The following is a 15,746-nucleotide window of genomic DNA, read 5'->3' on the forward strand; positions in this document are numbered from 1 at the left end:
GTATGAGTTGGCTAGTTTAGAAAACAGCAATAAATGAGGCTTTGGGTGGAAAAGCCTAAACAGGAGGGGAAAACAAAACAAAACAAAACAAAACAAAACAAACAAAAAAACAGAGACTGGAGAGAAATCAGATCCCTTTTTGGAATACTAAATGATTTAAAAACATATATTTGCATATATCTAAAGGCAAAATGTCTGAAAGAATATATAATAGTTATCTCTGGATAGTAAGACAATTAAGACTTTTGTTCTATTTTTCTTTCTATTCTTTCTAATGTTCCTATCATAAATATGCATTTTAGTTGCATAATTTTTTTAAAAGATTGTTTAAGAGACCATAAAATCAGCATTCATTTTTTTCCACTGTATAAAATACTTTGGTAGAAATCAGTATTACATTGGTGAGTAAGATAAATATTGTTTCTATTCAGGAGGAGCTTATAGTTTAATAGAAATAATGCAGGATCAACAAAGAAAACCTAATAATGCATAAGTTAGATACAGAATTTTATGAGAGCATTACCAAAGGAAAGTAACAGAGCCCAAGAGCTAACCCATAGCAAAGGAAAATAAATAATTATATTATAAGAAATTATTAAAATGACGTTTCATCAATTAATTGCACTTCATCTCAAATTCTAAAATACAAAGTATCCTTATATTTGTTGGGCCGGTGGGATCAAGGGGGATCAGGAGGCACCAACAAAATGGCAGTGGACCCTCCATCTTATTACCCTCCCCTCGGGACATTCCCACCACCAGCAGACCGCCCAAGGACACCTCATCATGGGGAGACAGGACCTATGCAGGAAACCTGAACCGCACCTAACCCAAACCCCATATAAGGGCATAAGCAGTTATCACTCCATACAGACACAACCCCTTACCTCTCACACCTTAAAAAGCTCACATGTACTCCCTTTGGACAGGACTTCCCCGCTTTCTCCCTCCCCTGTGGACCAGAACCTTGCCCAAAAGCACATCCCATTAAAAGCTTGCCTCCACCAACTTTTGCCTGGCCTATTTCATTTCACTACCAATCAGATTAAGCCTGACAATATTCTGTTTCAATTTTTTATTCCCTTAACCCTGGGCATGAAATAGTTAATGTACTATCTTCCCATCCCCAGCCTCCCCACCCTGGTGTATTTTACTATTAAAATCAGCAGGTTGACTGTTCATGTTTGAAAAGGCCTTACTCTACAATTGCTTTTTCATAGTCTCTTTTGCTTTTTCATAGTCTCTTTTGGTTCAAAAATCATGTTGATAAAACCTAATAGATTTAGGAACCCTCAATAACAACATCATCATCAAAAACAAAAGTACTTGATTATCATTTAGAAAATGAGGCAATTCACATCACTCGTAGCATTCTACAGTTCACTTAGAAATATCCTTTGAAGAGAACATGTTTCATACTTACTTTTCATCAAACATTTTAAGTATTTCCTTTATGAGCTTTAAGTGGCACTGCACTGGTTTGTTTATTGTTTTTGTTCATATTCTCTTCAACTATGGGACAAGATATGATGTTGTAGTACATGTTATTAAAGCATTTGTTTCACTGTTAAACTGGGCAGGGTTTTTTTTTTGAACACAAAATACTATGTATTATCTTTGTACAATATGTTCAGTTTAAATTCCCCTGCCTGCTATTCCAAGAAAAAAGGCTATAAATATTAAGCCAGGAACAGTGATAATAAAGTATGGCCATTTTAGCGCATATATATGTATTTAGGGATATACGTATCCCTAAATTTTAACAAATGTGTTATCTGTAATGATAAAGTGTTTAAAAACAAACTAAAATAATTAATATTTGAAGATCTTATGATTTTTGAGTAAACATCAATTTGAATTGGGCAGTACCGTACTGCAAATGGCTGGGAGTCCTCCACTGACCAGGCTAGAGGAAAGGCTTTTATAAAACAGACATAGAAACAAAAATGGAAATTAGTTGACTGGCTATAGTTTAAGCAGCCATTTGGGAAAGCCAATTTGCTATTTGTGATTGGTTGTTCTTGATTTCTTAACCTTGAGGCATTTACTGGAATTGACTCTGGCTTTGGTTTCAGTTCCGTGCCAAGGGATTAGAACCACCGAGGTCTAATGGCCTCCTTGTTTAATTACTTTAACATATGTGACCTGTATTTCTGTATTTTTACTATAATGGTAACTCATACGTTGGCATATTTTTACATTCAAGGCTGCTTAGTAGGAAAGTCTGGGTTGTAATTTCCCCTTTCTGCCTTTCTGTTCTCTTAGGAAATTCCAAGATTCTAAAAGTCATTGCCTGTGGAAATGAATCATTAACATTTCAAATGAAGTACCAAAATCAGTAAATGCAAATCATCATTCTGATATCAACATGAACTTATGCAAGTGGCCCATTTGCAATTATCACACTTGACTTTTCTGTTTATAAAACACAGATATCTTAACCTTAATCATTGCATCATCCATATGTGATTTCCTCTTTGGGCTTTTGAATATACATCAGCCAGCAAGAAAAATAATACTCTTTATAATACCTAGAGATCCCTGTAAGAACCAAATAGATAGCCTACTGGGATACCAGATGCACTGTAGTACTACAGTTTAAAGGAACAGATGCTCTTTGTTAACCTTATTTTCTAACAAAAAATAAACAAAGTTTTAAAAATAGAGATTGGGAAGGAAGCTTAGAAATTTCACATCTCCAAATATTGGGAAGTTTCAAAGAGGGATAATTCAAAGTGTTGGTTAAAATCATATAAAGATAAAGGGAATAGCCTTTGATAACAAAGAGAACAGACATCAGGAACCAAATGATGACTTTGGAGCAAATAAACATAATGCATGGTGATAAATATGGCATATGTGACAAAGAACAGGGAAAAGTTATGTAGGCAATCCCAAAATTTATTTTTTAATAAAGAACAAAGCTTGCTATTATATAATCTTTATCAAACAGATTTAAGAAAAGATTTTAAAAAATTATCCTCAAATCAGAGTAATTTTGAGGAAACCTAATTTTGAGGAAATAGCAATCTAATGATTTCAAATACAAAGAGACAAAAAAAATAATGCTTTACCCGTAGTCATCCATGCATTGCCTTGTTAGTAAGAATGAGAAGCTATTACGGAGATAAAGAAAACTAAAGAACTCTAATGGCTGAATAATATTCCATTGTATACATAGACCACATCTTCTTTATCTATTGATCTTTCTTTTTTTTTTTTTTTTTCCATTGATCTTTCGATGGACCCCGAGGTTACTTCAACAGTTTCACTATTGTGGATGCTGCTATAAACATTGGGGTGCAGGTGTCCTGCCATTACACTGCATCTGTATCTTTAGGATAAATCCCCACTAGTGCAGTTTCTGGGTCATAGGGTATTACTCAGCATTAGAAACAATGAATACTCACAATTTGCTTCAACGTGGATAGAACTGGAGGGTATTATGCTGAGTGAGGTAAATCAATCGGAGAAGGACAAACATTATATAGTCTCCTTCATTCGGGGAATATAAAAATAGTGAAAGGGATTAAAGGGGAAAGGAGAGAGAATGAGTGGGAAATATCAGAGAGGGTGACAGAACATGAGAGACTCCTAACTCTGGAAAAAGAACAAGGGGTAGTGGAAGGGGAGGTGAGTGGGGGGTTGGGGTGACTGGGTGATGGGCACTAAGGGGGCACTTGATGGGATGAACTCTGGGTGTTATACTATATATTGGCAAATCGAACTCCAATTAAAAAATATACAAAAAAATTGTTTTAAATAAAAAATAAGGAGCTCTTTGAAACTCATATTGCACCAGACGAATCACAAGCAAAAAACCCGAAACCTTGAATGGTCTTCGTCTTCTTAAAAGGTTAAAAAATAAAAGACACCCACACTCACACAAAGGACTGCATGAAAACTTGGTCAATGGAGTGTTCTACTCTTAATTTCCTGGTTGTGGTAGTGTACCACAGTTATACAAATTCACAGCTGAAGGGTACATAAGTTCTCCCTGCATAATTTCTTACAATTGCAGGTGAACCTACAAGAATCTCAAACTAAAAGTTAAAAAAGTAAAATAAAGGCAAATAAAGAATGACCTGTATAATCTAATTAGAGTTAATGTGAAAAATAATTAATCTTAGAAAACCTTATAAAGAAATGAAAGAAAATTAATCTTATAAATTTACTTAAAATGGTCTTACAACCTATATTTGGGGATGTCATTAAGACCCTGGAATTAAAAAATCCAAAGGAATCAGTTCTAATAAATTTACTTTATGATGAATTTTATATAATATGAATTATATTTAAATAACTATAATCACCATATACATATCCAACAAAAGACTACTGTCAGGAATATATGAAGAATTCCTACAAATCAACGATAAAGGAACAGACTCAGTGATTGAGCATCTGCCTTTGGCTCAGGTCATGATCCCAGAGTCCTAGGATAGAACTCTGCAATGGGGTTCCCCACGGGGAGCCTGCTTTTCCCTCTGCCATGTCTCTGCCTCTCTCTCTATGTCTCTTGTGAATAAATGAATAAAATATTTTAAAAAATAAAATAAATCAACAATAAAAACATGAAAAATTTGATCAAAAATGGGCAAAGAATGTGAACAGATACCTAAAACAGAAGATATACACATAGTCAATAAGCAAAGAAAAGTTGCTAACATCCTGATCACTAGGAGAATTTATATTAAAACCATTAGGCGATACCATTTTGTATTCACTAGAGTAAGTAAAATGAAAGGAATTGAGAATAGTAAATGTTAAGTAAAGCAATTAGAACTCTCACGCATTACTTGTGGGAATATAAAGTGGTATAAATATTTTGAAAAGGAGTTTGGGAGTTTCTTAGAAAGTTAAACATATGCCCTTGCAATTACCCAGCACCCTTGCAATTCCACTATTAAGAATGGAATTTATAAAAAAGAAAATAAAAGAATGGAATTTATGAAGAAGAAATAAGAATTCCACAAATTAATGCAATAAGAATGTCCATGGTTTCCTCATTCATATAATAACCCATAAAATGAGAAAAAACTAAATGACTTCAATAGGAAAATAGATAAACAAACTGTGGCTCATTAATACAATGGAGTACTATTCATCAATAAAAAGGAGTGTACTATCATTATGAACAGCAATATAGATGAGATGAAAAATATTATGTTAAGCAAAAAATAAATAATTCATATTTTATAAAATTCATCAAAAAGTAAATTTATTAGAACTGATTCCTTTGGATTTTTGCTCAGCTTGTTCATGAGAATATAATGAACAATTACCCTCAGATTTTCAATTGCCCTCAGGATTCCCTATTGTCAATATCCATACCAATTTCAAACTTATTTTATTGATTTTTTTTATCTTGGTTTATTTTCAAAAAGCAGTCAAGTGATCACTGAAATGAATTTTCTTTAATCCAGTTTGATGCTGTTGACATTGCATCATTTTCTGTTTACACGGCATACAAAAATATTAATATTTCAGCAGACAGTTCAACACTACAACTCTTTTACCTAAAAGAATGAATATAATACTTAAAATTACTAGTTGAATCGTGAAATTTCTCTGTTTACCTCTAGAAACTTTTCACACTATATTCTCACTATACATAACAATGCCGTGGTAAAGAATCTTCTTAGTGCAAAAGTATAGAATGCCAGAACAAAACAAGTTTATAAGGTTGGAATCAAAATATCTTCAAGGACAAAACAGTGACATAATGGTGGATTAAAATTGACAGGTGCAAAGTTTCCAGCACATTCAGATAAACAGATAACTTTGCAGCTCTAATAAACTTGCTGTCTTAACAATTAATTTTACCAGCAGGTGGTAAAATTGCTCCCTAATCCAATATTCTACAGTGACTCAACTACTCCTGTCTACTGTTTCTTCTTCTCTTGCCATTATAAACTCTACATTCTTTCAAAATTTATTTCTGTTTACTCAGAGCTTTTTCTAATAAGGTCATCCCACTACTATCTTTTATCTTTGTGTTTTCTGTTTTTTTGTGACTTCTGTGACTTTAATATAATTCACAAAAGGGGATCTGACTGAATTGGCCAATTGTCACATATGGCAGAGAATATCAGTTTTGGATAGTATAGAACTTTCGTGCTGGTATCCTCATAGATTACTGATCATTCTACATGGCTGACTTTGGATGAGAAGTGATCCCTGCTCCAATAATCCATGGCTAGATTTGCAGAGGCATATAGAACTAAACACAGTCATGCATGCATTAGGAATCCCTTTGAAGGGAACTGTGAAAATGTCAGGCACACAGAGGCTTCTCTGGAAAGAGTTGTGTAGCCAGAGGTCACCTTGCATGGTCTGCCTCAACACATTCATTTATTAGAGCCTCTTTCAGGGACATCTCTTTTATTCCACGGATCTGTCTTCATATTGGTGAAGCAGTACCATATGATTAATACCATACCTTTGAAATTCTTTAAATATCTGATGTTGAAAATGCTCCTTCATATTCTTCATTTTCTAAATCTTAACATTTTTGGTGCATTTCTTAGGGACAAATTTTAGAATAATTTTGTCAGTTCCAGAAAAAATAAAAAACCTCTTGAAAATTAGTTTGGAGCTGCATTTTCATAGGTTATTTAAGGATAACTGGCATCTAAAATATTCAATCTTGGGGATCCCTGGGTGGCGCAGCGGTTTAGCGCCTGCCTTTGGCTTAAGGCATGATCCTGGAGTCCCGGGATCAAGTCTCACATCGGGCACCCTGCATGGAGCCTGCTTCTCCCTCTGCCTGTTGTTTCTGCCTCTCTTTCTCTCTCTCTCTTTCTCTGTGTGTGTGTGTGTGTCTCTCATGAATAAATAAATAAAATCTTAAAAAAATAAAAATAAAAAAATAAAATTTTCAATCTTTCCACCAAGTCACTGTAGTAGACTAAAATCCATTGAACTAAATTCTTATAATCCATAAATTCCAATAGTTCCATACTGGCAAAATGAAATTAAACAAGAGAATGCCAATTGCAGGATGGTTCAGCAGCTACATAAGAAATGCTTCATGATATTTCAGTACCCCAAAATGATTTGAGAATATAAGAATCATAATAATTACTCTAATATGATAGTTCAAAAATTGAAGAATATAAACATTGTTTGAAAAATAATAAAATAAGAACTATTTGTAAGCAGTTACTATGTCTCAGAGTTCCAAGTACTTAACATGAATGGAACATTTAATCCTCAGTGGGGGATTTATCAATCTCATTTATCAAATGAGGAAACATTTGTGAAATGTTAAGCAACTTGCCTAATGTAACACAGCTATTAAGTGGTGGAAAGAATGAACTCCAAGTAGTTTGATCTAAAGACTATATGTTTAAATATTATGCTAGATCTGTCTGTGAAATATGAAAGGCATTAATTTGGGATGTGTGGCTGGCTCAGTTGGTAAAATATGCAATTCTTGATCTCAGGGATGGTGAGTTTGAGCCCCACTATGTGTAGAGTTTCCGTTAAAAAAAAAACACCAGTTTAATCTAGCAAAAGGTATTTATTTGTGACATGTTAACTTTTACATATGTTAAAAAACTTTAAAAAGAATAAGTTTTGTGAAAATAAAAATCAGTATGTATTATCATTACATTCTCTAGATTTCCCAAATCTTCATAGGATTATCAAATATGTATCAAACCAACCTATTAATTTGAGAACATATTTTGAAGTTTATTTGCCTTAGGCATCAAAATATTCTTTAACTTAATCAGTTCTTAATAAAAATCATTACTCTTATTATTCTCATTTTAATATTCCTCTCTAATTTTTAATTTCTGAAAAAGTCATCCACTCACTTATTCCTTCAAAAACGAGCTACTCATGATCTGCTATGTGCTAAGCATCATGATGCCATAGTAATGAAAAGAGACTTGGAACCATAGTCTTGGTTTTCCCTAGAGCTTAGATTCTAACAAGAAAACATGATAAATAGTTGTAATCATTGCTATTATTGGTAGGTATTAGGTGCTACGTGAATGTATTAGAATACCTAATCATAAGTTGGGTTGAGAAAATCCTTCCAGAAGGAAATGACATCCAAACAGATATACAAGCATAAATAAAAATTAATATAGAGAAAGGGTAGAGGGGACAGACAGAATGACAAAATGATTAAATATTCAGAGGTGATAGGACTTGGTAAATAATTTGATAACAGAGGACGATGGCCAAGTTCCTGGCTCCAGAGATCAGGTAAATATTAATATTTCCTTCAGTTTTCATTTTAAACTGTTTTCATTCCCATGATCTCCATTTAATCTGAGAAAAGCCTTTTGGGAGATTCAAAGATATTTTCTAGCTTAAAATTTAAAAGGGTTACATTGTTTGACTAATGTCTCAGCTGTAGGGAAGGTGGTTAGTGGAAAGCACATAAAATTAATTTCTTTTTACCATTATTTCTACTCAATTTTATAACACATGTCTAATTCTACTGTCTAAAGTACACGATGTCTTCTTTTAATCTAGATTGCTATCCGAATTCAGGGCTATGTCATATTATCCCTTTTGCTACCTAATGTAGGAATTCTTCACTAGCTATCCTGACAGGAGCAATCCATTATCAGTACATCACAGCTGGCAGAAAGTTTTGATCAACCATGTAAACACCCTTACCACTACCAAGTGCAAAATGCACATAAATATTTTGTATAACGGCCAAGCAGACGCAGAAGGACAATGCATCTCTACACAAGGCTTCTGCAGGCCTCTTTCTTGTTCTGTTATCCTCCCTCTAGTTTTTTAATCTGTTCTGATATTTAGCAGGTTTTTGCTCTATGTTCTGATTGGGAAATACAGGTTCATTGGACCACACTACAAGGGTGTGTGTGTATTGTCAGAAGAATCCCTTTCTGACAGTTCTAGTTCCATGTCCCTCCACTGTCTACTTATGAACTTAGAAATGAAATAGTCAACAAGGACCCAGAAGCCATAAAGCATCTTCTTGGGGGGTACCATATTGAAAGGGCGGCAGAGTTCACCAGTGCTCTAGCTCAGCATGAAGCAGGCACTTCAAATCGGTTAAACTGTGCACTAGGCTTTTCCTTCAAAATAATTTTGCATCCAAAGCCCCGCTCTCTCTGTCTCTCTCCCTTTTGGTTTTATGAGTAGAGGATGGTTTTAAGTATCCTCCAGAGTCTCTATAAAGGAAGTTGACCATATAGTAGTTCCAATAGGAAGAAGCAAAGTCTAGAGATACCGAAGAGTCACTTTTCTATAATCCAGGCAATATGTCGGTGGCCATCTCTGAACAGCAACAGGAAGAAAGTTTTCAGTATAGGTGACAAATTATCACTCAATGGTGATTTGGCACTCTGCAGGTATTAGCTCCTTGTCATGGAGCACTAAAGTACTCATCGGGGAGGAGCAGGAGAGCTTCACATGCCCACTCATTTTTCCCATATGGTCTAGACAAGTCTGGTGTCTCAGACTTCCTTTGTTACTCTGACCCCTCAAAGCAGATAAAACTACTAAAATACACAGCGGGGGGGGGGGGGGCTTTTCCAGCTTTTCCTCTAGACTCTCTTAAATCTATTTGTTATTGATAAATTTTATATCTCTTCTTTAAAATTGGGCTTTTCAAAAATCTTTTTTTCTTACCGCTCAAAAAGCTCTGCTCTTGCAGATGAATAGCTTTAGCTTTGAAACAATTGTTTCTTAAAGAAGGATATGAATTCAAATTTGCAAATGGGAGAACCAGATGAGGACTGACTGCAAAGCAAGTCCATATTCGCATAAAATATTAACAGGATTCTGAGAAAATAAAATTTCTATGTTAGAGTCTAGCCCTGTCCCATTTTTGACTCCAAGACTCTGTTAGGGCCAACTTGCAAAATCAATGCAAATGTAAGAATTGAAGTGCGGGTAGAAGTTTTAGTTAAGGGAGCAGCTTTCAGCCTTGATTTGTTTACTTGGCTATGCATTCCTATCTCTATCTACTCAAATTTCTTCAAGCTCTGAACAAGCAGAGTTATTCAGTAGGGAACAGCAGCATAGGTAAATGACAGGAAGCTTATACTTAGAAAACCTTTGAAAAACAATGTGCAATACCTAGCAACCTCCCCCTCTTAATCTTACCTTCTTTATAACTGAATTTAATTAAGCTTTCTACATTTTTAAGGATAGTTCAGAAATAATAAAATCAGTCTCCCACACCTCTATACCCAGAAACTCTAGATACAATACTAAGATCACTTTTAGCTTAGTGGGTAATAAAGGCTGTATGGGTCGCACAATAATGCAGGATTTGGAACCAGATAAAAATGCTTAATTGTGAACCCTGTTGGACACTGTCTAGCAGATTGACTTTGGGAGAGTAATTGTAAATGATTTGTTCCCTTTCTTGCCAATAAGATGGCTATTTGAATCCCTTCCTCAAGGGTTTCTTTAAGGGTGAAATGAGAGAATGTATGTACAGTTCCTGCCAGGTAACCATCTCTCAACAAAACTTTCTCCCCTCCGGCTAGATTTCTGTATCAGCAGCTCAAGGATATAACTTTTACCTCTACTTGATCTTCTCAGTTTCTGTTGGGAATTTTATTTTAAACTGAAGGGCATTTTCCCTTAGTTCACTTCTTAAACAAATTCAATACATTTAAATTATTTCCCTTGATCTTCCTACTTCATCTTCTCTTCCAGAGAAGCTAATTTGACCTTCTCCCCAAGCTACTTGTCACTTGTTCTTTTCTTCAGTCCTTATATTAGTATGTTCCTGTTCTTAGCCAATGACTTCAAATTCGATTCTCTACGTGATTCTTAAAAAGATATATGTATTTAATTAATACAAAATGTTCTACTAAATACATTGTATTACAAGTGCATTTGGTCAATACAATGTGTTTGTTTCTCTTTTTGTTGATTTGCATCTGTGGTTGTTGTAACATCAAAAATGCACTGCATGTGGAGTCAGGAGATCTGTGACTTTGACACTAAGCTGTATGCACTTAGGCAATATATCACTTCACCTCTACAGAACTCAAAGTCTTCTAAAATTTGAGCTATGTGATTTTTTACTCAACTCAGCTCTATCATTTTGGAATTTAACTTTGGCAGTAATGCAACGTTCCACTAATGACATTATGTTGGCTTTCCCTGTTTTTCTACCCATGACCTCAAATGACTGCTTCCACTTTTCCTTGTGTTTTGTCTCTGTCTGCCTTTCTCCCTTTCTTCTCTTTCATACTTTTCCCACTACAGGAAAACTTATAAGAAAGAGATGTACCACCAGGAATTTTATGGGTTCATGCTAACTTTTATTTGAGGCTGAAACTAAGAGAACCTAATGTGTAACATTATGGAATTATAAAAATCAAATCAAGCTTCCAGTAGTTATAGAATGGTCTTATTTCTGCTAAGACAAACAAATAAACAAAAGATAATACATAGACAATCAAGTATATGTGTTAGAATTTATGTAGAAAATGATCTGAAAGGATACAAACAAAAGAGCTAAAAGCAATTAGCACTGGAAGAAAACAGTTTGCAGCAGGGGAGTAGGAATAGTCAGGGTTTGAATGTTTACCATAAACTAGTCTGTGTTGTTTAATTTGTTATCAAAGCATGCATTACTCTTATAATAAAAAAGCTATTGTTGACTAATATTTGTTTTTATTCAAATTTTTTTTTTACAAAGTGGCTTTGTAGTTTACTATAAATTCGGTATAAAGTTATTAACAAGATAGTGATTCAAGATGGAGGAATGTTTATTATTATTACACAACAAATAGATTGCCAGTGGATGAATCTGTTTTCAACTTGGCCCAAGCAGGAAGTGGTGCTTTCTTCCGAAAAGTGATTTGAGACTGCTCTTCTCATTGCATCTATGGCAAGAAAACTAATTAGGGTAATTAAAATATAATTGGAAGAGGAAAGACAGGTAGAACTAAATCTTTACATTACAGAAAGTACTGAGGGCTAGGCAAAAGCCAACCCTGGATTTACCAGAATAGAATGTGGATTCGGCAGGATTTTGCAGAACATATTGGAGCAAAGCTAATCTCTCCATAGAAATTGATAGGTAAAGATTACCTTTATAGAAACTTCTCTCAGAAGTACACAGACTAATGACTTTGCAGATAACCATAAGGACAGGGATTCAATAGTAAACAATGTTAGAAAAAAAAGACAAAAAAAAAAAAAAACTGGGCTAGAATCAAGACACACAGTTTTTATCAAGTTTTTATCAAAACCCTATATATAATATTTACAATTCTATGACTTTATGCCTACATAAAGAGTTTACTTTCAGAGTGTGGGTTTAGTCATTGTCAGGGTGTCAGGTTTATTTTGTTGATGTTCTCCCATTATGGTGTGAGGACACCACAGAATGTCCTAAGGACTCCAAAGGGAAAGGGAGAACTTTTTAAATTCTCTCTTAGAGCACTACTCATTTCAAAAATTCTGATTTCTCTTTTCCTGTCCCAAATTCTCTACTTCTATCTAAGCTCTACGGAGGTGTTCTGGTCCCAACAGGCCGGCATTTTCTCAACTTATAATTGCAGTATTTAGCTCCTTTTGCCTGATGCAGCATTAGTCATCAGTTTCAAGAAACCCTGACACCAATACCCTGAATATCTAAACCTATTTGATCATCTATGTCCCCAAATACAGTGAACCTATCTTCTTAACTTACCGGTTCTCTATGTGACATTCTACACAGGTGAAAACCTCTTGCCTTGGCTTCTGACTCAGCACTCTTTTTTTTTTTTTTTTTAAGATTTTATTTATTTTTCATAGGATAGATAGAGAGAAGGCAGAGGCATAGCAGAGGGAGAAGCAGGCTCCACGTAGGGAGCCCGATGTGGGACTCGATCCCAGATCCCGGATCCTGGGATCACCCCCTGAGCCCAAGGCAAAAGCTCAACGGCTGAGCCACCCAGGTGTCCCTGACTCAGCACTCTTGATTTTCTTCTCATTTTTTCTCTTACTTCTTGTCAGTTTCCTTTGCTATCTACTCCTCCTCAGCTTGAATTTTAAATGTGTTTGTTCCCATATACATATATTTTTTTTCTTTTCTAATATACTCTCTCCAAAGGTGAGTTATGTTTTATGCTAAGGGAAAACATATTTCTATAATAGATCAAATTTATTCTAAGTTCCCAAATCAAATATCCAGTGACCTATATATCTATAAAATAAGCAAATTTAATATCTAATGAGCCCACTAAAATGTAATTAAACTTCTACCCCAAATTGGTTTCTTTTCCACTAGCTCATTAAGTCACCCATCCACATAATGACCCAAAACAAGACATCCAAGAGGCAAATTTCTTTCTACAATTTCCTTTAATTTCACATTTATTTCCAGCAAATTTGGTATATTTTATCTCTAAAATAAGTTTCAAATATGTCCACCTCTTTTACCAACTCTCTAATCCAACTGTCCAATATAAATATAATGCAAGCAGCATATGCAATTTTAAGTTCCCTAGCAGTCACATTCATAAAATAAATAAAAATTAAAACATGTTAAGTTGGGATGCTTGAGTGGCTCAGTGGTTGAGCATTTGCCTTAGGCTCAGGGCGTGATTCCAGGATCCAGGATCCGAAATCAAGTCCCACACTGGGCTTTTTGTGAGGAGCCTACTTCTCCCTCTGCCTATGTCTCTGCCTCTCTCTCTCTGTCTCTCATGAATAAATTAAAAAATCTTTAAAAAATGTTAAGTTTGTATTTTGGATATACTTGGTTAAAATATATTACTAGTGTCAATTTGCCACATATAAAAAATAGATGATATATTCTATTCTTTTTTTATTGCTAAGTGTTCAAAAGTTGTTGTGGGTTTTACACTCATGTAGCACATCTCAATTCACACTAGCCAAATTTCTAGTGTTCAATAGCCACATGCAACTATTGCACTGAACAGTGTAGAGCTAATCTACATCAACAGAATCTCTTACCTTAGAAGACTACCACAGACTCCTATGTGATATTCTCACTTCTTCTCTTGCCAGTCCCATCCCCAACAACATATTTTCCATGGACTAGTGAGAAAACAACAGAATTCTCTGCTCTTGTGCTAAACAATAATGGGACTGGAAGACTTTTTTATTCCTGTGTCCATAATACTAAGATCAAGCAAAAATAACCGAACTGCTTTTTCTAGGAAATACCTGCTCCTGGAAGAGAAACTGAGCCAGCTAACCTGTTAAATCATCAAGACTAACAAGTTCATCTATATTCATTTCAAGATCTTCAATTCACCATGTTCTCCCATCCAAATATATATACTGTATCACCAAATCCCAACCAGTTTTTCCTCTGGGAAGTGCACTTTAAAATCACTCAGCATGGGATGCCTGGATGGCTCAGCAATTGAGCATCTGCCTTTGTTTGGCTCAGGGTGTGATCCTGGAGTCCTGGGATCAAGTTCCACATCGGGCTTCCTGCATGGAGCCTGTTTCTCCCTCTGCCTATGTCTCTGCCTCTCTTTCTGTGTCTTTTATGAATGAATGAATGAATGAATGAATGAATAAAATAAAATAAAATCACTCAGCACAGGCCTTAAAATGATATAAAAAGCCTCACCTAATTTCCCCATTTTAAGATACTAATAAGACCATTTACTACTCTAAGTCTAATAAACTTAGTTTTGCTTGATAAACACATTTTAGAGGTCTTTTGGAAAGTCACCAGTCAACAAAAGCAAGAGAGAACTTCTTAAAATACAAACAGGAGGGTAGCCCCGGTGGCGCAGCGGTTTAGCACCACTTGCAGCCTCGGGTGTGATCCTGGAGACCTGGGATCGAGTCCCATGTCAGGCTTCCTGTAGGGGGCCTGCTTCTCTCTCTGCCTGTCTCTCTGCCTCTCTCTGTGTCTCTATGAATAAATAAACAAAATCTTAAAAAAATAATACAAATAGGATCATGCCATTCACATGTTAGAAATATTTTAATAGTCCCCAATACTTTGGAATAAAATCCAAACTATCTATGTATCTGAAATAGCCAAAATAATCTATTCTCTAACTCTCTAAAATAATATTATATCACTACTCTTCCTCCCTTCACTAAGTTTAAACACAGTGCCTCATTCTTGTTCTTCAGGTGTTACCAGCGTTTCCCCTATCTTGTCATCTTTGCATTTATTCAAGTCTGCCTGCAACACTCTTCCATCTTAAAATTGCTGAATCATCCTGATTCATATTAAGTCAAATTTGATCTCCTCAGAGAGGTTTTCCCTGACTACTGTATTTAAAATGTTGCTATCTCTTATGACAGTTTTCTCTCCATCACATCATCCTGCTTACTTCTTTTATATCATCCATCATAACTGCCTTGCCAATATCTTTCTTTAATTGTTTACTTCTCTCTTCACTAGAATATAAACTCCAAGTGAGTAAAGATCTTCCGTATCTTATCTATCTGTATATGCCTAAATACCAGACAAATGTTGGTAGATAGTGGGTATTCAATAAAAACATATCAAAATAAATGAACCAAAATAATTCTATGAATAGCTCAAAGAATGAGAGAGAAGGAAAGGAGGAAGGAAGGACCCCCTAAAAAGTGTGATTATAAGCAAGACAGGTGTGATGATCTCCTCTTATGCATTAGGACACTGAATAACAATATGTTTAAGGTAGGAAATCAGGACTCCTCAGCTACTATATAATGTAGCTGAGACCAAGATCAAGGTCTTCCAATTTCTAATCCAGTGCTCATCACAGCATAACACACTGTCTTTCAACCTCTGATTGATGTGGTTCTTTTGAAGCTAACGT

At 35.1% G+C, this 15,746-nt stretch overlaps 1 protein-coding gene across 6 annotated transcripts in view; it reads right to left on the reverse strand.

Moving 5' to 3' along the window:
* CTNNA3 (catenin alpha 3) overlaps nucleotides 1-15,746 on the reverse strand; it is a 1,664,912-nt gene that overhangs the window by 291,626 nt on the left and 1,357,540 nt on the right. The window contains exon 14 of one of the 6 annotated variants that reach the window (XM_072823260.1): nucleotides 11,255-11,843. The exons of the other annotated variants lie outside the window; for them this stretch is intronic. Within the exon in view, the coding sequence (XP_072679361.1) occupies nucleotides 11,835-11,843 (9 nt within the window). The 3' untranslated portion in view covers nucleotides 11,255-11,834. Of the gene's footprint in view, nucleotides 1-11,254; nucleotides 11,844-15,746 lie in introns of those variants that run through there. 6 annotated transcript variants of the gene reach the window in all.

Source organism: Canis lupus, chromosome 4, assembly GCF_048164855.1.
Source record: "Canis lupus baileyi chromosome 4, mCanLup2.hap1, whole genome shotgun sequence".
NCBI lineage: Eukaryota > Metazoa > Chordata > Mammalia > Carnivora > Canidae > Canis > Canis lupus.